The sequence below is a fragment of the Leptinotarsa decemlineata genome, unplaced genomic scaffold (assembly GCF_025532065.1).
Source record: "Leptinotarsa decemlineata unplaced genomic scaffold, Ldec_3_MD MMD2_tig00002159_RagTag_RagTag, whole genome shotgun sequence".
Taxonomy (NCBI): Eukaryota; Metazoa; Arthropoda; class Insecta; order Coleoptera; family Chrysomelidae; genus Leptinotarsa; species Leptinotarsa decemlineata.
In genome coordinates this window covers 5,170,903-5,196,484 of record NW_027412574.1, presented here as the reverse complement: position 1 = coordinate 5,196,484, position 25,582 = coordinate 5,170,903, and the positions used below count along the sequence as shown (strand labels likewise).

The window sequence follows — 25,582 nt, the reverse complement described above, 5'->3', positions numbered from 1 at the left end:
ATGTTTGTGGGTGTTTTCTATTCTGTGAAAAGCATATTTATGAAAATTACGTTTTACGTTTCGTATTTCGTACTTCGTAACCAAGTTCGAGTGGACGCCATAGGTGAAAAGTGATTTTCTGTTTTATTATTGACAATACAGTTACACTATGGAATTTAGTGAGTAAATTTGGAGTTTGAAAAATTATCGGAGTTTTATGTTGTGCCAGATATTCTCTAGTGTTACAGTCGAATTTCAACTGGTTTACCCCAAGCTGTTTGACCCGTAAACAACGATAGTGGTTCATTTTTGCCAAGAGATAATGGACAAGAATACTCCTAGCTAATTAGCTTACTAAGTTAACTAATAAACTCGTGATAAGTAAAGTTTACTGCGCGATGTTTGTTTTTAATATTCGCCCTAATCATAATATAAAGGTGTGTTTGACCGGCTATTTTTGAGGACACATTGTAAACAGTTGTAAAGTTGTTTTGGGTACGAACCTGGTTTATAATCACTACTTCAGCAATTTGAATTGGAGGAGCTTAGCGAATGTATCTATTAAATATGTCGTTTCTATAGCTGTTCAAGGGCATTGTGATAGGGGATTGTACTATATTTGTGAAATATTTTTAACTTTATTTATATTACAATTTCAAGAATTAATTTCTTGATTCCAAATATATTTTTGTTATAGATCTCTGAGACAGCAAAATGAATACAACTCTGAAACCAGCTTTGCCAACAGCATCCCAAACAACAAACGCAAATAATCCAAATAAACCCATGCATCCTCAAGGGACATCAATGTCATATGGGCAGCCTTCAGGGCCTATACCCCAAAACTCTTTTCCCAACACCAATATGGCACACAGTCACGCTAGTGCTCAGCAGAATCATTTCAGTTTGAATTCTAGTGGAGGACCTCATTTCAACATGGGCACCATACCTGCAAGCAATCACCCAGTTGCAAATATCAGTCAGTCTTCAGTTGGACAAGTGTACAATCCACCGAAGAATGTGTCTTATTCTAGTGGTTTTCAGCTCAGTCATGGACAGGTCCAAAACGTAAGTGTTTCAGATTCTTTTTTTATCATGGTAAAGTCACTGAATGTTTCTTAAAAGAATTTCACTCCATACACTTTTCATATTTTCCTGAGATGATAATTAGAAAATAGAGACAATTTTAGTGAAAATAACAGAACAAAATTGGTTTTTCCAAAAAAAATTTTTGAAAATTCAATTTTTTTAATGATAGTAGCACTTCAGAAACTATCATACTATTTTATTTGTATAGAAAACCAGAAGTTCTGAAGGTAGATAAAGTTGGCAATATTTTCTATACACTACAAAACCAATACCTAAATACTGATAGCTCACAAGAAGTACATATGGTCTGAAAGTAACCAAATGCTAACCGATACTTTGCTACCGAAAATTTGGATGCTGTTACCTGAAAAGCCATGAATTGGTGGTTATTTTCAGAACGCATTCGATTGTCAAGTTGATATAATGATAGATTCAAACAATGTAGCAAGTGGTCATTGCAGAGGACTCGTTAACGAGTTGTTTAATTATGAAAAATTTGAAACTAAACTTTTTATGTTTTTACCACTTATATTTGTTATTAACGTTACTGCAGTTTTGTCCTATAAGGACATTTTCAAACAAACACAATAATTGTATTCTTTCATATTAGTCAGTGGGCTATGCTTGAAGACAGGCCACTGACGAGTGGCTATGGAGCCCGAAACCGGTCTGCAAGTGGGTCCGTTCCAAAATTGAAGGTCAACTCTTCCAGTTGTATTGCCAATTACATATGCAGGAAATTTTCTGTGAAGATTCCTGCACTGACGCATGTCGGATATAATCCAACGCCGTTCGTGGTATTAGCCAGGGGAGTAATTGTTTTCTGATAGGCGTCAGTCCATTCAAGCTACTGTGTGGGTATATCCGAGACAGGCTTGAACATTAAAAGTTCATTTCTTTAGATAATTGTATTTGTTCAAACGAATGTCCGTATAGGACAAAACTGCAGTAACTATAGTTACAAACACAAGTGGTAAAAACATAGAAAGTTTTATTTCTCATATATGTGAATTATAAAGACAGGAGGGCCCAATATTGATCTCTAAGGAACTCTTTTCATTGGTTGGATAGTACTTCTCTGATCTTCAATACAAACTACTTGAGAACGGTTGGACAGATATTCCATAGTACTCAACAGTATATCAAGATCAAAAGCTGCTTTCAAGTCTATAAAGATTCCAAAACATTTTTTGTTTCTTTCAATACTGTTTATAATTAATTGTCTGAGTAAAACAGTAGACATTTTTTTCTAAAACCATATTACCAAGGTCTAAGGATTATGTTCTCATTAATACTTACCTACATGAAGCATGTTTTTTTCCTAAATTGACAAAAATTTTTCCAAACTATAAAAAAAAGTCTTAAGAAATTTCTGATCATTTCAGACAAATATCAATTTTGTCTTGTTTTTCAAATATATTTGAAACCATTGTTTATAATCAACTAGTTTACCTTAATGACATTTCCCAGAACACCCAGCATTAAATGACCACAGTTCTTAATAACATAGACACTTATTTCATATGTATACTTGGTTCTTTTATTTTTCAATGTCTGTATCATTGCTGAGACATCTATCAACGACTCACAATGACTAGCTAGTATTACACATTCTACCGAGATATACAGAGTGTAAGTGATCAAGTGTGACAAACTTCAGGAGATGATTCTGGATGAAAAAACGTTGTATAACTTTTGTCCACAAATGCTTCGTTTTCCAAGAAATGGGGTGTTTAGGATTCTTTTAAAGACTTTAATAAATACTCATTCATTTTTGTGAAACTGCTCGAAATATGCAAATTAAATTTGGTGTGTGTTAAAAAATATATATAAGTTCAAAATAAGTTTTTCCTTTAACCAGCTGTCGCACCCCTACAAATGACAACTCATGTTGAGATGCAATTAATAATGTTATGTTCATCCCTGGCATGCATACAAGTAAGTAATGATCTCAGTGATTTTTTTCTCATAAAAACAGCGCCCCTTATGACAAATTTGCTATCACAAACTAAACGAGATTTTAAAAAAATATTCGAAAACATTGAGAAAAATACCCGTATGCGCGCCACTGATGAACATAAAATTTTTAATTGCATGTCAACAAATGCACCATAACTACCTCTAACACCCACCAAATTTCATTTGCACATCTCGACCGATTTCGTGCAATACATATTTAGTTTTGAAGACAAACTTCAACACCCCGTATATCGAAAAAAAAAAAGAATCTGCAAAGGTTTTACAGCAAACCCAAATTTTTTTCATGCAGACTCATCCAGTGAAGTTTGTCACACTTATTCACTAGCACCATTTATATCTATATCTATGGAGCTATTAGATAAGCGTTTAGAGAGATTCTCAGCATGCGAGGTAAAAAAAAAAGTTTAAATTATTCAAACTCATGTTTTTTGGACTCCTCTCTCTATTCCAGTTTTAGTTTTCATTATGTTCTAGGCATTAGAAAGTTCTGGTTTACCCAGTTTGAATACTTAGTTTGTTGCGTTTCCAAGAATTCATTTAATTTTTCAATGTTTCTTTGGATAAAGAGCCTTCTGTTTTTGGTTATAAGATTTGTTACCTTTTCTTGTTCCTATATGTGAGTTGCAATAATTATTTAGCACTTTTCACCACTAAAAACAGACAGATACAAAAAGTTTTATTGAATGTAATAATTCTAAGCCGCATTGAATATTCAATTTTGAATCCAACTTAAAAAACGTTGCGGAACCCAACTTTCAGAATAAGGGCCGATTTATACATCCTAATCCGTGTTTCAGTCTTTATCCCCATTTGTTCTCCATTTTTGTGTCATCTTAATGATTTTAAAGAATGGTCAATCTTAACAGTTCAATTTCAATCCTAAGAATTAAGACTAGTGACATGTGGTAAACAGTGTTATCTGTTGAAATATATTTTGTGAACAATTTTAACAAATGGTTATTCAATTCATTTATTAATTTGGTATAAACGGGAAAACCCTAAGTTACAATGTTGCAAAAATATACATGTATAAAAAATTCGTCAGAATATTGAAATATATAAAATAAAAAACAATCTAAAAACTGAATGCTAAATAAAACTAATAAAGCCAATAACACCACTAAAAACTAACAAACATTAAAGGAATAAATCTATAGACTAAATACATAATTGACTGCAGACTTTTTGAAGACCTCCAAGGAGTAAGTAAAAAATCAAGTTCCCAACGAAAACAGCTCATCATCCCTTGTTACTCTTTGCTTGACTCTCAGGCCAACCAAAGAGAGAAGTTCTAATAGTATTTTGCATTTGAATATTTTTCAAATTGTTTATTGTAAGAAGATGATTTCTTTAAAATGTACAAGGTTGTTGAAACATCCAAAACTCTTGCCTCTTTAGGAAAATGGATTATGTTTTCCAAGTCTCTCAAAAATATGATTTATTTTTATAAAGTATTGTCTTATTTATAAAGTATCAGTACTATTATTCCTTAGTCAGGAATAATAGTAGTGATACAGTCTTAGGTCAGTCGGTAGCCAAGCGGTTCGGCGTGGGTGCTTTGTTCACTCACTCGAATTGACTGCCGTGTTGGTCGGTGGTTCAAGCCCTAGTCTGCGATCGATCTTCACTTGCTACCGTCCAACCCGTGTTAGGAATCACACGTTAAAAGGTAAGACCTCGTTAATCCTTAGCTCGCACAAGTTTCGACTTCTGAGGGTTGTCGTTCGTAGGGGTGCGACAGCTGCTTAACGGAAAAACAGATTTTAAACAGATTTAAACAGATTAGTTCCTAGATGATTAAAAAATTACAGCATTCTAAGCAGGGATGTAATGAAAATTGAGGGAAAGTGAAAATAATGAATTTGTATTCATTGTTTCATCTATCACTGAAACAAAAATTCAAGTTATGAGGTTTAGTAATAATTGAAGTGAAGAGTTGTATTATGATTGACGTATTTTCTGAATTAGCCTTGAGAATGACATGATAAGCAATGGCAATAGGCAAATCAAATAACTATTATGGAGTTCCTAATATGGGTGAAAACATTTTTTTCGAATGTTGAAATATACCCTCTATTTCTTTTTAATCTACCTAGAACTAGTTGAATACAAAATTTGATCTTCCTAAGTCAACATTAATGCGTGCCGACAGGACTTTGAATATTTACAAAATTCTGTTTTAGACCAGTTCCATTTCCTAGTTGATTCAATTGAAAAAATTTCAATAGCTATTATTATAAATAATAGTCAACAATACTAGGTAATTAATTGTTCATTAAAAGAAGATAAATATACAGATTATGAAACAATAAATAAAGCAATTATATTATCAGTTTAATGAAAACAATATAAAGAATAGTAGTAGGCTATGAGTTTCTACTTAGGTACTTACCGAACAAATACAGTTCAACTTTAAATGGAATGTACTTTTTTTTCAGATTCGTATAAACTCTTTGTATTGCTGTGTTACAGAAATGTTCTTTGATAATATCAGCATATATTTCAATAACAGCAGGAATTATAATTTTCCAGTTATCTCTAAATTTCTTGAACATTGGGATATCGGGGCTATTTGTGACATGGGGGATTTTTATTTCAAACACACATTTTAAAACCAGTTCATAAACGTGATGTGGCACGCAAAAAGTACTAGTTCCCTGTTTAATTTCTATTTCAAAAGTACACAAGCTTCTTTCAATCGCCCTGTATTACACTCAGTTGTGTCGCAGCACATTATTTGTATTTTGTCATCGAGGTTCCATAATTGTTCCAGAACTTGATGTTTGAGAAGTGGATGGCAAGAGTTCCTCGAGGCTTTCATCAGAGCTGGTAGGTTGATCGTCATCTTCGTGCGTTTGTATAAAATCTTGAATAGTAGACGATGGCGATAAACTTCCGAAATACATTTACTCATGTATTTTTTCTTTTCTTTTAATTTTCTCTGTCTTGCCCTTTTTTTTTTCTTGGATAACTTCTTGTCTACACTCGCCAAACACCCTTGACGCTCTGGTTCTCTTTGTTTTTGTAAAACCGCTTCTATTTTCATCCGTTCCAAATCATCAGCGTGTACAATGTCAAATACATTTTCTAAATTGTTTTGAAACTCCTCCTCACGGCGTTTGTAAACATCATAAATTTTTTTCAAATTTTTTTTACAACTCCCTCCAAGCATGGTGAGGATTCACAAGTTTTTTTTTACACAGTCAGGTGCAGCTCTGGTAGGGATTCTTGCTTTTTCACTAACTGTCAATTGAGCTTCACCATTGTTGAAAAAAAGTACAAGAACTTTACAGTTAGACGGTAACTTTGCGCTTGTTATTTGGTAATTTATGTCGTCAACTAGGAAAATTTATTGCTTTCTAATTCAAAAGCAATTTTATAAAGGCAAAACAATACGAGTTAACCAGGAGAATAACTAAGAACAAATGACAAATACCGCGAGTACGCGACGCTATTTTCACACAACTTGTATGAACATGATTCGATGCAAGTCGGCACAGGTTATCATGCTACAAATACGGTAGTAATTTATTTCCGAGTGTTCAAGGATCAAATGAATAAAACTAAAATGTATGCGTAAGGAAATTGAAACTTTGAAAAATAAGGGACACCCCAATAACTAAATTTCCGCTGTAGTACTTTTGAAGGCTGGTTTCAGAAAATGATACTTGTCGTATTCGAAAATTTTGCTTACAAAGTAAATAATGAAAATAATGAAAAAAAAAATTAATATACTCGGCTTGCTTTTTATGGTTAACTTTTCAGAAAGTAATCCCTTTTCGCTCTCAAAACCCAAAAAGGATAAAATCGCTTCTGAAAACACTTCAAAGGAAACAGGTATAATTTCTTTGACAAACATTAGAGGGTGAACTTTTCAATTTAACTTTTATTACAGTTTAGCAAATTCTCTATTTATGTAGCTTTGTTCATTTTCAAAGAATATTCAGATCTTGATAATTATTTAAATGTCAGTCAACTAGGGGTATACCTGAACTTGAAATCTACAGCAAAATTTATAAAAATATCAAATTTGAAATATTTCGAAAACTTAAAATTTTCTGAATAGACAAAGTGATACTTTTACCTTGATAGTTTGTACTGGAACCTCTGGCGTAAAATGCTTAACAGGAAAAAATAACGTGTAGAGGTTTCCACTAAAATCGAAAGATTTTTGGCAGTTTCGATTAAAATTTTTTAATACAATAAAAACATTTTGAATTGGGTCCTTTTGAACAAGCAATCAAGTTATAACACATTAATAGAGGCTTCCATGTAGGACATGAGGGGACTATAGGACATATTGAAATCTGTCTGGTATCTGGATAGAATTGAAAAATATGAAAATACTTTGGATGTTCGAATTGAAATGAGCAACTTGACACTTCAGGTGTAACTGGAAGTGCCATCAACTTGAAAATACTTTCAAAGGTTGCCAGAAGTGTCTTCTGAATCTCTTAATCATGTAGGTTGTGACTCATTAAGGACTGATTGAAGTTGGTAATAACTTTTTTTGACAAATTCTGTATGGAGGGATATCTCCTTTTGATCCCAAAATACTCATCAATATGTTGATTCCCATGAGAGAGGAAACTATTGTCCAAACAACAAATAAGTATTAAACACAAACTTATAATACAGCGAATACTATTACTTGTATGCGAACAGGAAATTTAGCCATGTTAGGATTCACACGTTAAAAGGTAAGACCTCATTAATCCTTAGCTCGCACAAGTTTCGACTTCTGAGGGTTGTCGTTCGAAGGGGTGCGACAGCTTGTTAACGGAAAAACAGATTTTAAACAGATTTTTTTTTAAACAGTCTAAAATAACGTAGGTACATAATTTATTTTTCATTATTTTACCGATATTAATTATTTCAAACACAACTGAAACTCCTAATTTTCCTGTTTCTGTAATTAAGCAAAGGAATGAAGATTATTGGGGCTACAAGCGATTCTTGGAACTCCAGAGGAACTCCAGATGTTACTGAAATTTGTGATGATATGGAACCAGCATATTTGACAAACTGAATTATGCCCTAAACAATTTTGAATCCATTTCAAGATGCTTTCAACGATACCTAATGAGAGAAACTTAGATATGTGAAGATTGCGATTAATCCTGTCAAGCTTTAGAGAAGTAATTGAAAATAGAGTGGACTTGTGTTTTCTCTATGAGTTATTCAATAGAAAATTTTTCTCTATCTGTTGAAGATTTATCGATGGTCAGTATAAGACAGCCTTTGGTAGGTAAACAACACAGATGTGTGACTTGGTAATCATTTCAAGGAAGCCTTTCCCATGACTGAAAGTACTACTTACACCCACCAGCCCGAAAATGCTCTCATATTCATCACAGGTAATCTGTGGAGTGGGCAGCTCTGGAATCATACATGTGGACCATCTGGAAAATCTTTTGCGGCAGCCATGATAGCATCCCGAAGAGATTCCAGTTGATTGGTTGATATTGGAGTTGTCATATGTTCAAGGTGCAAGATTCCCACTTCAATACCTGCAAAAACCTTCTCATATTGCAAGTCAGCTTTGAAAACTCCAATGAATGAGACTACGGATAACTCGATGCATAGCAGTGCTTTAAAGATGGCCTGGTCAATTCAGAATTCATTCAAAAAACATGTTTATGTTGAACACTTAATAAGTACATTGTAATTTCTGTCACTGAAATGAAACCACTCTGTATTCAACAGAAAAAAATCCATACCAGTTTAGTGAAATCCTCCAAAAAAAGTACTTTTGAAGTAAAATCACCCACTAGAACAAACCCACTAGATCAGTATGGCATGTTATATTCGAACTCCCAAACAAAGTTAAGTTGCATAATAACATATTAATAAGGAATGAAAACGATGAATCGATAGAAGATCCAACTTCAATTGTAAATGTTCCACTGAATATTATAAAAAAATCCCAGAATTCCACGAAATTGTCCAATCCACTAGAAAAATACCCTTCTTCAAATAAGTTCTTATTTTTACCTTATAATCAAGACTTGATGAAGTTCCAGGGTTTCTATTAAGAAAAATTGTAGGTTCTATAATCTCACCTTCAAAATATCTGATGAATATTTCATACTGTTCAGGAATTTTTCCAAATCTCATTAAAACAGGTAAATTCATTTCCAAAAAAGGCGATCTGAATAATATGACAAGTTTTCAACCGCTCACAGTGCCATCTGTTTTCTCTAAGATTTTTGAATATGCATCTGTTGAAAAATCTGTTTTTCCGTTAACCACCTGCCCCCCCTCCACTCCTACGAACGACTAATCTCAAAAGTCGAAACTTGTGTGAGCTAAGGACTAACGAGGTCTTACCTTTTAACGTGTGATTCCTAACACGAGTTGGATAATAGGAAGGGAAAATCGATCGTCCGGCCTTGCGGTTCGAACCACTGGTTCACACAGCGGTCGATTGAATGTGTCGAGCAAACCACCCACTTCAACGCACCAGGCTAGCGCCCTACCATACTTGTATACACTAAACGTTCATTTGATTGAGATCAATGTTATATCCAAAAACCAATATGGTTTTCAGAATTCAAATTTCAGATTCAATTCATTCTTTATAGTCGAACGTCTTGAATTCAATCAGCTGTGGCGAGTGCCCTATCGGAGCTTTTCGTGACCTCAGTATAAGGCATTCGACTGTGTTGATCATGAAAATCGTCATGTAAAACCCCATAATATTGGCATACAAGGAAACGCACTGAACTGGCTGAAAACGTTTGTCTCAATACGGAAGCAATGTTAATATTAATAATATCGATAATAATGCAAAAAAAGTTATATACATCCACTTATGTAGATTTGAATGTTGGTGTTCAACAGGGCAGATTATTTTGCCCTACACTTTTTTAATATATGTGGGTGTGAATAACATGGAATCCATCTCTACATAGATATGCTCATTTTACATTATATGCAGATGATACATCACTGGTTATATCAGATAAAATAGATCAACATCTGCAAACCAAAGGTAACTGGAAAATTCCTTATATAAATATAACAAAAAAACATACCTGGTTTCATGCTAGACCAAAAAAAAAAATAGCCAATTTCAACTTGAAAATTCAAGAAGATGAAATTTTTCTGTATGCTCTACGGTGGAGATTTTAGGTGTACATTTGGATGAATTTATCATCTGGAAAACTCTTTGGAACAATCATAACAAACCAGAACTCCGTGAAATATCTTCTCAGAAACCTTTGTTATATTCTAGTACCGAAACAGCTGATTATGCTGTATCATGCTCAAGCTGAATCCCGTCTTTGGTATTGTATTACTCTCTGGAAAGCATCCTCCTCGTGCAAAGATGTGCTTGTCGGACTGAAAAAGATTATAAGATGTTTAGCAGGAGTCTCATGAAATATAAACTGTAAAAGCCTTTTCAAAACACTAACAATACCATGCCAGCAAACATTTTTCTGTCTCACTTGATACTTATCGTTATATTATGACCAAAATCACACAAAACCTTTGTACATTGTAGCCTATATGTTATTCTGATGTATAAGCTGTATTTATGTAAAGTTTTATCTAAATCCGTTCAGTCGTTTAGGCGTGAAAGAGCCATAAACATACATACATACATCGATCGTCATAAACTTTCACACTTATAATATTAGTATAGGTAACCATATCATGAAATTGCATTCTATTAATACTAGTTGTAAGACAAACTTTCATGTGTCATATTGTAAAACTGTACTGACTCACAATTCCCTCAGATTATTCAGTTTAGCCCCAATTGAACTGAAAAACTCTAGTACTATATGCAGCTACAAAATTACACTTATAATCTTCTAATATAAAAAAAACTATCACTCCCTTTTTATTTTTAGGCTTTTTTTAATTCAAACTTCTCCTCATCGACTCCCGAACTCTTTCAAAAATACCAGGATTGTTTCTGATTGCATTACATTCAGCAATTATCCGATTTCTCAATTCTTCCACATCTTCCACTGTAATCGAAATGTTGTTGATAGGTCCGCGTTTTTTTATTACTTGGTAGCTCCAGTGTAGTACGCTATACTTTTATTTTGGCTACGTTAATAATTTTAAAATTATCAAAATTGTTATTGTCGAAATTCTTTTTCGTCCTGTATCTTCGAAACAAAGCGCCTTATCAAAAATCATCAAAGGACAAAATATCCTTAGAATAGTCCCTTAATTTTTTGCCGTATGTTTAATGAACACCTTGTATATTTAATATTTGTTTTCCAATTTCTTAAACAGAAACATAAGATAGATACTCGAGATATTCTAATGTATTATGAGTGAATTAGTTGTGAGATATCTATTATATTTTCAGCAAAATACGTTACCTCCAGTAAGCCAATCTCTTCCTGCCACTTCCCAGCCATCGACGCTTCCGCAACAACCTATCTCCACTTCGCCTTCTCAGAACTCAAGTAATTCTAATCCTACTGCACCATCCTCGGAACCAGAAACAGACAAAGAGATTCAAGAAAATGGTACACCGGAGGCAAAGTCCCAAACTGATGGGGAAGTTGAAGCTAATCACATTAGCTTGCCAGCACCACAAGTTTCCACACAACCACAAGTTTCTCAGGTATGAAATAATTAATTTTTGTAAGGTAAATAATGGTAGGATGGGTCAATTTTTATGTACAATGTGAATCTTTCATTTATTCATTTATTTACGGCTCGACCCCATCATTTACAACTTAACCAGAACTTTATATGTATAATACAGAAAAACACGGTATAGTTGCAACTCGACCAGAAAATGAGTACAGTAATAAAGTTAAAATCATTTAATAAAAACATAAATGCAAAAATATGTTATACTAGAGATTCAATTTTGACAAAGAAATACCAGTGAATTTACAAGATGCCCTTTTTGCCAATCTAGAAGAGCTATTATATAAATAGTTAGTTTGATGGTATGAAACACCAAAACTTTCAGAGTTTTGTTTGGGACTCTGAAGCATATTAGAATAATAGAAATTTATTTATACTGAACAACAAACAGAATAAAAGTTCCTTACATATAGTATTCATTGAGTACCATTGATACAGTAAAAATCGATATAAAATATAACAATATAAAACAATAAATAATAAAATGACCGTGAAAAATTCAGACACATTTGAGCATTCGAAGGAGTTGTCCCTCTGTAATACTGAATATATCCAGTTCACAGTTCCTCGCCATTTTGTTAACTGTTTCGAGACATTGTTGAAGAGGAGCAAATTGTTTGAGATACGAAATAGATTGTCTCTTCTTTTCAGTCTTACGTCAGGTACAATAAAGTCAATAGTATAGAGAATTTCAGGTACTTTCAGTTTTCTAAGAATGTTGAAAACAAAAATCACTTCAGAGGACTCACAGCGGTCTTTCAATGGTTGCATATTAAATTCTTGTAATTGGCTAGAATACTATATAAATAAATGCCAGACATTGTGTTTTCTGAAAAAGAGTGTTCTTAATAATTGTTTCTGGACTTTTTCTACAGTATCAGAATATAAAAAGGTCTTTGGATTCCAAATGACACAACCATATTCCAGCTTAGAACGAACAATGAAGTTAAAGACTAACAAACAAGTATCGTGATTGAATTCATGTGTAAATCTTAAGATAAAGCTCATTTCTCTATAACATTCAGATACTAAGTATTCAATGTGCCGAGAGAAACTGAACACACCAGTAAAAATGATCCCGAGAGCTTTCATTTCATTGATTCTCTGTAAATTGAGACAACAGATCTGAATAGTTAATGTCCCCTGAAAGCAGCTTGAAAAATGTGCAAAGATCAAAGTATTTGTGTTTCAGTTCGAGGGTTCCCATGTTTATCTTGACTCTCATTTCATTATAAGTTCATTGTTCTTTTGGGATATATAGTTTATAGCAGCAGTACCCTAAAAACTTATTCTGTATAGCCTTGATTCTACCAATATGTGTAATAAAAAAAGTTTTTTTTTTATTCAGACTGTTAGGCCATACAATACAGAAAACATGGTTGTAATAAGTGTAAAAATGTTGTCTCAATGATAATAATAATAATCATTATATCCTGATTCATGATTAAAGTAAAATTATAGAACATTTAAAGTTATATGCATAGTGTACAGCTTAAACAAGTCTTGATAAAAGTATGTATGGTTGTGTTTGTCAATTTCCGGGATTCTTGAACGTACTACATGGGATGAAAAGTCTCAGGCCTAACACATAGATGGCGTCAGTCTTATTGCAATCACTGCTCTTTCAGTTAGTACTAACCTTCAAAAGAAAGCTCTTGAAATATCATATTTTACTTAGAAGTTAGTGAGTTGTTGTGCTAAGAGTGACACTACTTTTGTTATTTTCAAAACAATCAATCAAAAACGATTTCGTGTTTTAATTTTACACTGCTTCTTGATGGGAAAAAATACCGTTCTAGCGAAGCAATGGCTTGAAAAGTGTTATAAGGACTCCACTCCATCAGAAACAACAATTAAAACGCTGGTTTGCTGACTTCAAACTTGTTCGTAGAGACACCGAAGATGCAGAATGCAGTGGACGTTCAAATAATAATAATAATAATAATATCCTTTATTTTATCATTTGAATGCACAAAGGTTACATAATAAATGATTAAAAACGTCAATATTTCAGTTACATCATTGCATTGAGCAAGGACATGTCAACAATACAAATTTACATATACATGTATATATAAAAAAAAATCAATTATATAATTTGAAAATAAAAAATTATTATCATAAAAAGAAATCGTCTATGGAATAACAACACTTACTAAGTAGGATCTTTTTCAGTCTTGATTTAAAAATGTGAACATTGGGGAATGATTTTATATGATCATCAAGAATATTATAGAGCTTACAACCAATACAATAAAAATTTCTTTGATACAGAGATGTGCGATGAAAATCAGGCTGCAAGAGATTTCTATGACGGGTGTTATAGCAATGATTGTTATCTATTGCAAACTTATTTTTATTCTTATAGATATAAGTGCAAGCTTCCAATATATATGTGAACTGGAAACTGTTAATACACCAAGAGTTGTAAAGTATTGGCGACAACTGTTTCTCATATAAATACTTTCCATAATTCGAATTGCGTATTTTTGAAGAATGAAGATCCGATTCATACCGGCACTATTTCCCGAATTCAGTATACCATACTTGATATGGGAGTGAAAATGTGCAAAGTACAGCGTAAGCAAGACATTTTTGCTGCAGTGGTCCTTCATATACTTTATGCTGTAGCAACTACTTCTCAGTTTATTAGGCAATAGTTCTATATGATTTGCCCATTGCATAATATGTTTGTCGAAAATTACTCCCAAAAGTTTCACCTCATAACTACAAGTTATTTGTTTTTCTGTATTTTTGAATAAGACAGGTGATCTTTGTTTGGAGCGCCCAAAAAATACTGTAACTGTTTTGTTATGATTCAGTAACAGACAATTCTTTTCAGATCAACGAATGATATCTTCATAAATTTTCTCAGTTTTACTCAGTACCTAGCATGTCTATGTTTTTTTCAAAAATTAGTAAATTGGTATCGTATAATTAACACACTATTTTTATATCATGGTTTCTTTCCATCAAACGGATTATATTATTTACAAATATATTGAACAATAAAGGTCTCAATACAGATCCTTGAGGTACACCTCGATTTATTTCACGGTAACTACTCAGAACTCCATTCAGTCTAACAACCTGACTTCTGCCATTTAAATATGATTCAAATAATTTTAGCGGTATCCCCCTAACTCCTTACGATTCTAACTTACTACATAAAAGCCTATGATTGACTTAGTCAATGAAAAGACCCAGAGCATATTTTCCCTTATCAAGATTGTCTACAAGACATTTTTGAAAATCACATAGAGCAGATTCTGTGCTTATATTTTTACAGAATCCATGTTGATTTCTGGATAACAGTCTCTGACTCCACAAGAATGATGAGAGTTGATTAGTGATGTCCATTCCAATGAGTTTAGAGAGACTTGATAATAAACTGATGGCTCTATAATTGGAAAAGTCATCAGAATCACCTCTTTTGTATAATGGCAGAACCACAGCTAACTTAAGCATTCTGGGAAAATTCCTTCAGAATAACAAAGATTGATGAGAAAAGCCAATCGTTCACATAAGCCTGCATACGATTTTTTTAGTAGGTTATTTGATATTTCATCAAATCCACTTGAGTTGGAAGATTTCAAATTACCAATCAATATTTTAACATCTACAGGTGTAACTGGCAAATGAGGCAATAACACCAGAAAACATAAAACAATACACAAAATATTTTTTAATGACCAAAAAGTGAAGTTGCGTGAGTTAGCCGGCATTGTAAAGATATCAAAAGAATGTGTTGGCTTTATATTGCATGAGGATTTGACCGTGTGATAGCTCTGTTCAAAGTGAGTGCCGCACGAGCTCACTGAGCAGTGTTTGGCCATGTTTTAACATAACAATCCGGAATTTTTGCGTCGATATGTGACAATGGATGAAACATTGATCCTACACTTCACTCCGGAATCACAACAATCGTCATCTGAGTGGAGAGCAAACATGTCCAAAGCGCCCGAAAGCACAACAATCGACTGGAAAGATAATGGCCTCGGCATTTTGTAATGTGTATGGTCTAATATTCATCGGCTATCTTGATAAGAGAAATACCATCAACAGTGAATGTTATATAGCGTTGGAGCGTTTGAAAACAAAAAATCTGTTTTTCCGTTAATCAGCTGTCGCCCCCATACAAACGACAACTCTCAGAAGTTGAGAAACTTGTGTGAGCTAAGGACTAACGAGGTCTTACCTATTAACGTGTGATTTCTAACACGGTTGCAGAATCATCTCAGTTTCAACCAAATAAATTCTCTCGAGTCGGGCGCACTACCAATTCCACAAGGCCAAAATTTCGAAGAAACGACCGCATATGGCAAAGAAAAAATGTTGTTTCATCAAGACAACGCACCGTGTCACAAGTCAATCAAACCAATGGCAAAACTACATGAATTGAACTTTTACATCCACCGTATTCCCCACCGACTACTGGCTATTCGCTGACTTTAAAAAATGTTCAAAAAACGCGTTTTCTTTCTTAGGCCCGGGACTTTTCAGCCCATGTGTCATTTCGAGTTTTAAGTAAGGCTTTTTTAACATTTCGCCAAGACAAAAAATATACACAAACAATATAAATCCAAGTGAATTCTACTGATACGCATCAATTTAGAATTTATGCTAATTGTGGATAACATTTTGGTGTATATGTTGAAATGAAGGTACTTTATTCCCGAACGTTTTTAATATTTCTTTATCTGACCTGTATGTTGTTCGACTTGAAGCCATTCTAAGTTCATCAAATATGGATGCAAATCAGATTGTTCTGAAAGTGTTATTACATAACACTTTCAGAACAAAAGTGAAAAAGTTCTCAAATTTATCTGAGTCAACCAGTTGATCCAATAGAATCATTTATTGGCCCGCTTGAAATGTTAGTACTTTCCCATTGGTTAAAGCAATTCATCAGATTTTTTTTTGTTTGAATAAATAATTTTTCTCCTGTGATGGATGATACAGAATTCCCTTTTCTTCAGGTACCCTTTTGCTCAAAGTCTGCTCTCTTTTGTAATGTTCTATATACGAGGGTGGTCTGAAAAGTTTCCGACCTAACAAAGATACAAGACATTTTTTCAGATTTTTTTCAACATAGCCTCCTTTTAACTCTATACACTTCTATCAGCGATGTTTCCATTTCTGTAACCCGTCCGAATAGTACTCGGCGTTTTTCTTTGCAAAATAATTGTTCACGAAGGTGATTGCTTTGTCATTTGACAAAAATATCTGTCCTCCGAGCGCAAATTTTAGATAAGGGAACAAAAAGATGTTGCTTGGGGCTAGATCAGGTGAGCAAGGCGGATGATCAAGAAGTTCAAACCGTAATTTGTGGATTTTCACTATGACAACCACTGAGGTGTGAGACGGGCGTTGACTAGGTGAAACAGATTTTTTTTTCAGCAAATGTAGCCATTTTTACGCAAGTTCTACCTTTACTTTGTCAAGTAATGTTGCGTAGGATGCTCCTGTAATGTTTTTCCTTTTTGAAAATGATCGATTAACATAAGTCGACGACTATCCAAAAAAAACAGTTGCCATCACTTTCCCAACCGAAAAAACAGTTTTTGCTTTTTTTGGAGCCAGTTTCTCCTCGAAGTCATCCGTTTGGACTTTATTTTTGTTTCGAGCATATAATGATGTATCCAAGTTTCATCTACAGTAATTACTCGGATTTATTAGCCTAAACTGCGCCAGCAAAGCGTTGGAAAGTTCATTCGAACACGTTTTTGGTTCCAACGTTTTTGGTGCCGCAAACGCGGCACTCAACGCGCGGACAGCTTTCTCATGCCTAAATGTTGATTTCATGTCACAAACACGTTCTTTTGACATGTTCATAACCTCCGCTATCTCTCCCAATTTAATTCGGGGGTCGTCTAGCACCATTTGGCGAACTTTGATGATGTCTTCGTTAATAGTTGCAGTTTTTGGACGTCCAGAACGTTACGCGGCACCCAAGCTCTTACGGCAATGTTTAAATTCAGCTTCCCAAAATTTCACTGTGGTAAATGATGGTGTAGAGTTCCCGTACACAGAATCCAACTCACATTTGAGTTGCATATACGTATTCCCTTTCAAAAACAATACTCGATTTTGTCCATTTTCATACAGAAACTCAAATCAACTCACTCAGACGACTGTTACATAACAATTGCGTGTCCAAAATGGCCCAAACTCTGGTGAGTAACTGTCAACCGATGAACGACGAAATTCAGTAGCTTTTATTTACGAGTGCTGCTATCTTTATATTGAAACCAAAAACTTTTCAGACCACCCTCGTACAAACACTGAATATGGCAAGATCTAATACTCTATAATCCAGAGATTGCTTACGGATTTCTGTAATCGAGTTTGTATTATTTGGAAATGAAATATTTTGACAATTACTTAACTCATTATCTACTCCTTAGGTACCTACGACACCACCCCGACAAGACGAAACATCTGTACCTGTAATAGAAAAACCCTCTGACGAGCAAAAACCTGTCCCCGAGATTTCTAAAGAACCTGAAGAGTCAGCCATGATTCCAGCTCCTGTACCTTCAGTCCCAGAACCCGAAACGTCCACGAATGATTCGCCTCAGGAAGATTCTGCACCTGAGAGTCAAAAGGAAACAGAGGATGCAGATCCGTTGGCAATGGAAGTTGAATCACTTGAAGAAAAAACTCAGGAAGTGCCTCAAGAGAACAAAGAGATAAAAACTGATGCCGAAAATATAACAGGTGACACGGAGGATAAAGAAACAGATGAAACGGTTGTGAGTGAATCAGAGAAACAAACTTCAAAAAATGAAACAGTCCCCATTAAATTGGCTACAATTCCCAAGACTCCAGTAAGGAAATCAAAACCATCCAAACCAGAGTCTAAAGTAGAATTAAAGACACCTGTTCAAAAGTCTCCAAGTTCAGGAAAAACAAAACGACAGAGGATACGGACACAACATTATCAAAGTCCGCTGCCAGAAATTGAGATCATAGCAAAAATCAGTTCGTCAACGCCTAAAAACAAAAATATGGATGATAAACTTATATATTTTTATAAAAACGAGTTTCTAGCAGTCCGGAACGCAGAAGGTAGTTTTTACCTTTGCCAAGCTGTACAGAATATCTATAAATCATCCTCAAAAATTAAAATTCGTTGGCTTTCGCAGGATAAGAATGACAAGAGCGGTGAGATTTATACTCCTGACTTTTATGATTTGACAGATTTCGATTGTATCCTAACGAGTTTAGATTTAACTCGGGTGGACAAGGGAAAGTACAGGTTAAAACAGGCAGAAAAAGAAAGAACAGATAGCATACTTAAAAGGTGTTTAGCGGTGGAGAAAGGAGAAATTGCTAGTCCATCTCTGTCAGAGGAACATCCTGATGGACGTAAGTAAATATTTCTTTTAACCAACAAGTGTTTTATTATTACTATGTTTTATTGAGCTGCACTTCTGTAATTTTTAACATAAAGAAATTGTAATGTGTGTCTGGAACACCAAACAGTTATTTTTAACACCTCGACACGTGTTTCAATCACCAAGTGATCATCTTCAATCTTAATTTTCACCATATAGAAATTATAATGTGTCTGGAACACCAAACAGTTATTTTTAACACCTCGACACGTGTTTCAATCACCAAGTGATCATCTTCAAGAGGAAGATTATGCTAAATCTATCTACAATGTTGTTCTTATTTATACCATAGATACCTCTGCTAGGTACCTGCCTCTAAATTGTCTTAAAATAAATTTTATATAGGCATCTAGATGCCTGTTGTTAACTTGTCTAACTAATCTTAATGAACTAAAGTCTATGGAATGGATTTGTTGCAAAACATGATGGGAGACTGCTGATTTTTCTGGTCTTCCATATTTTAGGTGTGCTAAGTGTTTCTTATATCTTATTTTAATAGATCTGTTTGTCTGTTCATAATATTTTGCATCGCAGTCTTTACATTTAATTTCATAAAATCCAGTCGAGAATGTAAAACACTCCGATCGGAGGTGTTTTACATTTTAACAATAATACGATTAGAACATACCATAATTATGTAAAATACGTTTATTTTCATAGACATAAAAACTAAACTGTTAACATCACATAAGAATATAAGAATCAATTTGGTTTATGCCCAAATAATCATAAAAACTTAAAATAATATGAATATTCTCAATGCAATGTGATACTTGACTTTGCAGATATTAAGAAAAACTTGAATAGCATAATCATTTGTCTGGTCTGCAATTTGGAACAAAAACGTGTCGTCAATCATAAGTCTGAAAAAATGTATAGGTCTGCCTCTGCCCAAAATCGGTACTAACAGCTCTTGATTTTTTTGAATGTGAACTGTTTCAATGCACCTGTTATTGTCCACTTGAATTTCTCTTGCACAGTCGAAGTTGAATTGGTATTTACAACCGAAACTGGAATATTTCCTAACAACAAAATAAAAAACGCGTAACCAACTATAACACGTGCTCAATAAATGTTTTTAGAAAGACACCAGTGCAGCAGAAATTTTCTCTAGCCAACGCCGAATGAAGACCGATACTCTACAAGTTAGGCATATACAACATTCCGATCGGAGTGGGTGACATCGCCGATTGATGTCCCTATACTCCGGTCGAAGTAGTTGGCATTCAACCTGTTAGGACTTAGGTACCTAGCAGAGGTATTTATGGTATAAATGAGGTCAACATTGTATGTAGATTTACTTTAATCTTCCTCTTGAAGATGATCACTAGGTGATCATCTTCAAGAGCAGAATGAGTTCTCTATTGAAAACATATTTTCTACACCAGAACACAATACTGTTTAGGACTCACCTACGTTTCACTAATCAAGTTGGCATCATCGAAAGATGACTAGGAGTTCTAGCCTAGATCAAGTTCTAGTCATCTCTCTAGTGGTTGTAATAGATTCATTTTACGTCAGAGGTTCCAATTCTGCAGTCTTGAGTTACAATCCTCCTTCTATCAGATGTTTCTCGTGAGAATTTATGTAATTGTTACATTACATTGCTTAAAGTCATGATGGCTTGGGGAGTTATCAGTATAGTAGATCTAGAACACAACTAATGATCATAGTAATTGAAGCCGTTGACATTGTTCCCGAAAGTGATAAGTTTCATACTTATCCAGCTTCATTTCATAAAAGTAGTTGTTTTTCAATAATATCAAAAAATTTCATAAATTTATAATCACAATGTTTTAGAATAGAGGCAGTACATATTTCTTAATGTTTTTATCATTAATCCATGGTTCCTCATTTAAACTTCTTAACATTTCTTAATTATTCATGTTTTGTAGTGGATCTATCACTGTACAAAGATGAGGAACAACTGAAGAAGAAAAGAGGCACGAAACGCAAGGCCCCACCAAGATCTAGTTCTGCAAAAAGGGAAACACCTGTGAAAAAAACTCCAGAGGCCCCCAAAGTACGAAAAGTAGAAGCTAAACCTGTTAAAAAACCCCTAAAGAAAGTAGTAGTGAAGAAAGTATCTCCCCCAGAAGTGAAGAAAGTATTCACACAATCAAGCAGGGCGGCCAGGGGCAAGAGAAAAAGTGATCAAAAAACCAGTCCTGTAGTCGATCAAAAAAGGCATTAGTTTTGGCTAGAATTGGTAAAAAAACTGCAATTTCCGTCAGTTCCAATAGATCTCAAACTGTTTCCAGAGGTAAGTCAACATTTATTTTTTTAATGAAGTGATATATGTTTAAGAGCAAAATTGAAATTCAACTTATAGATCTATTCATGTACAACCACTTATTTATGGGAAAATATATGTAAAGACTTGAATAAGTTTTCAATTATTCAGCCTAAATTATTTTTTTCAAATGAAATATGTATAAATGCTTGTATATGCTATGTTGAAATATTGTGACGGTAGTATATCTTGATCAAAAAAATAATTCTGTAAATTCTGAATACATGGAATGAACTCCTTTCATGAAAGAGTTTTTCTCAATAAATTGTTGGATGTAGCCGTTACTGAATGGTAGGAAATCATTATGAAGAAAAGAGAATTGAAACGTTCTGTTTTTTCCACTTTTATATGTAACTAACGTCCTATGAGGACATTTTCAAACTTATACATTAAACTAAAAATGCGGTTTTTGTAAAACCCTTTATAGTGAAAATCATACAATAAACTGTATTAATTAGTTTTTTATGATTGATTTCATTAGCCCTTATATAACACCACTGTAGGTAATAACAGAGGTACTTAGCTTAATTGACTACCTGACAGCTTTTGATGTGTGCCTAAATCAGAGTTACCTACAGTTCAATAACAAATTGTATAAACAGGATTCAAACATTAATTTTTGCTACAGATATGTAGACGATATTCTCGCCTGTTTCAGAGGTACTACACGACAGCTGAACCAATTTATGACATTCATGAATAATCTCAATAGCAACATTCATTTTACACTCAAAACAGAGATAGAGAAACAGATAAATTTCTTAGATCTGTCCATTACAATCAAAATAAATTTGAGTTCAATATTCTCAGAAAACCTAGTTATACAGACATTACCATCCCAAGTGATTCTTTCCATCCAGACAGTAATAAATTAGCTGCCTATAATTCAATGTTGCACAGAGCATTCTCACGACCTTTGTCTGCTAATAATCTAGCTAGGGAAATTGAAATAATTACACAGATAGGCCATAATAATGGTTTCATCGCAGATGCAATCCAGAAGTTAGTCAGAAAACAAAGCTGTAAATTCACTTACAGATTAATATACTCCCAGATTAAACATTCAGAAATCAAGAAATGGGCAACTCTAGCATATCTTGGTAAAAGAACAGAGATAATTGCGGGTTTCTTCAGAAAAAACAATGTGAAAGTGGCATTCAGACTACATGCCAGGTTATCTGATTTCCTTTTCAATGCCAAAGATAAGGTAGACAATTTAGAGAAATCCGGAGTTTATAAGCTTAAGTGTTCGGAGTGTAATAGTGTTTATGTGGGACAATGTGGTCGAAATTTCTAAAAACGGTATGCTGAACATGAAAGGTCCTTCAGACTAGGAAAAAATGATTCGACATTTTTAAACCATTCCTTGGCATGAAATCACAAGTTCCCGAATCTAAACTCAATTATTTGGATTCCAAAACTCAATTGCAAACTCAATCATTTGGAATCCTTGGAAATTCACAAGCATAAACATTGCGGGTGCAACCTGTTAAATGATCAAATTGATCTAGTTTACTCACCGGTTTTCAAATTAGCGTATCCACATTGTCACAAGTAAATAAAATTCAGGTACTTAATTGAGCTAAGTACATCTATTATTACCTACAGTGGTGTTGTATAAGGTCTAATGTAATCAATAATTTTTAGTTTGATGTATACATTTGAAAATGTCCTTATAGGACGAAATTGCAGCAACGTTAGTTATAAATAAAAGTGGTAAAAAACATAGTTTCAATTCTCTTTTCTTCATAGTTTTTCTCGAGTTTTTTCTTTTTTAGTTTGCATTTTAGCAATATGCCACATGAAGAGTTTCAACAAGTATTATCATTTCAGCTTAACAAATAGTTCAAGAAATGAAAACAAATTGAAACACAAAAATTGAACTTTTAGGTATGGATCATACAGTTTAATGGCGATATGTACACTTGTGAAACCACACTCTCGAGACTTATTCCTAATATACTGCTTCAAGTAACTTCTTCCTTTCAAAAGAATTATATTTCTTTGTATTTAATAACGAGTTGCTTTTCTCCCCATCAAATCATTGCTAAAAAAGTATCTGAAATAAGATAGGGTTTAAATAAATCTAAACCTACCAATCTTTGATTAATCTTCGTCATAGGGTATTTATATAGCGGTTTTGGAGGATATGACTAAATTTATGTATTTAAAATATTCACAAATATTTTTCACACGTTTGTTGTTACGGCAAAATGGTAATGAAGTGTTTCGTTCATTTTAGGAGAATCCTCTCAGTGTTTTCTATAGTTTCAGTTTTTAGTTGCATCTGCTAAAATTTCTGAATCAAATCTTCAATTTCAAACTTTCAACCTAAATATTTCTCTTCAGGAGATTCACAAAATCGATTTTTACAAAAATATTTTTCACTTTTAACAAAACAATTCCATTTTCATCACATTATTTGTCAATGTTTTGTGAACTTCCGAATTTATAGAAAAATAACTGGAAACATTTTTATTAAACACGAGTAGAAAAAAGTGGTTCACACAAAACTTTTTGATATGTTTGTTTGTTTTCACTTGAATACAACATTTTTTGTTGAATTTTCCGATTTCTTTCAATATGAATTATTATTGTGGCAGCGAGGAATGCTCTAATCGGCAGAAAAGTTGGATTCAGTTGAACTGAATACAGAACGGGGAATGTTCCTCAATTTGGGTTATTACAGCAAATGCAAGTTTGAACAAAATAAAGCTGAGTTTAATTCATGAGTTTTTCAAATTCACTTTGAAAAGTATTCAAGTTGATGTTTCAAATGTTGGGTTTTAATTTTTAAAGGGATTTGTTTCTAATTCACATATTGGCAACAGCACCTATATCAAGTTGAAATAATTTATACGTACCTAGATATTCTACTTTAAAAAAGGAAAATTATCTTTATAAATCAATAATTAAGGCAAAATATACATTATAGTTCAATACCACCTCCACAAGCCACATAAACAACAGTTGTTTTGTTATTTATTTATTTAGAGGAAAATAGGTTAGGTGCACAAAATGTCATATGTTACAGAATGTCTCGGAACTCGGAACATAAGTAAACAGAACAGCACGCCTCTGAAATATGTCATCTTTCTTTGTCTCATACAGTTAACAGATTCATTGTCCTTTATTAGCTATAACCGATGTTGCCAAATGGTGAAATAGAAACGAATCCCTTTAAATGTTGAATGCATTATTTCATTCCTCTTTTTTTAAGTATTTAAATAGTTTTTTTAAAGAAAGAGGTTGAAATGATAAGTTTAAAATACCTTGTTTTAGAGCTCTTTCATGAAAACTACTTGATTTTCGTCAGGAGGAACATTACTCATTACCAATAATACAGTAAGGAATATTTTGTCCTAAGCAACCATGGAAAACAAAAACCATTTGATTCTGCGGACATCAGTTTACTAATTTCTATAGGTCACAGTTTGATGATAAATTAATATCAATTCTAAAATGTTTTTTTATACATTGCTAGGTGAATCCTAGAAACAACTAAAAATTTTGGAGAATTTGCGTTTTCTGTTGCTGAGAATCATTGTTTTTTTGTTTTCAGCTGCAAAAACGTCCAAACCTGTCTCAGTAACATCAAAGGCTACACCGTCAACGTCAAAAGTTGTCCCATCAACGTCAAAAGTGGCTACCACAACGTCTAAAAGTGCAAAATCATCAACAACCGCGGCAAGTTCTGTTAAAGCAGCTGCTTCAAGAAAGGCCAAAAGGGCATCAAGAAAGTAATTAAATTATGAATAACTATTTCTATCAGATCAGTTTTGTGTATATTTTTTTATTCTATTTTTTTTGGTTACTTTCAATGTGTGAAATGAGTAAAATAATTTAAATTGCAAAATCCTATAAAGAATTTGTGATTTATATTATCAAGAGAAAAACCTGAATAATGGGCATTTCTGCTTTTCTAGTGTATTTCAGCAAGTAATAAAGGCATTTCTAATGTATGCAGGATTACGTTTTCAGAAAAATATATGATTTTCTTAAAGTGCCTGAAATTTTGCAGAGATTTTCAATTTGATATATTTGCCTTTAGAATATGATGTACTATTCCTCTTTTTCAATTGATTGTCCCCGTAATGTGATAAAAGGGGTCAAATATGTGAAATTTTAGCACTTCAACAAAATTATTCAACATTTTGAATTCATTTTCTTTAATCTAAAATAATATAACTTTGGCATTTTGTTCCTAGCCTTAATTTTT

The 25,582-nt window shown here is 33.5% G+C and overlaps 1 protein-coding gene across 1 annotated transcript; it reads left to right on the top strand.

The window, feature by feature from the left end:
- The first annotated feature begins 184 nt into the window (after positions 1-184).
- On the top strand, positions 185-25,025 carry LOC111502428 (uncharacterized). Its single transcript, XM_074176989.1, is given in 8 exon segments — positions 185-416; positions 677-1,047; positions 11,378-11,638; positions 18,078-19,041; positions 20,966-21,247; positions 21,250-21,333; positions 23,142-23,181; positions 24,926-25,025. Coding segments are annotated over 7 exon segments (2,085 nt in total). The 5' UTR covers positions 185-416; positions 677-693.
- Positions 25,026-25,582: the final 557 nt, after the last annotated feature.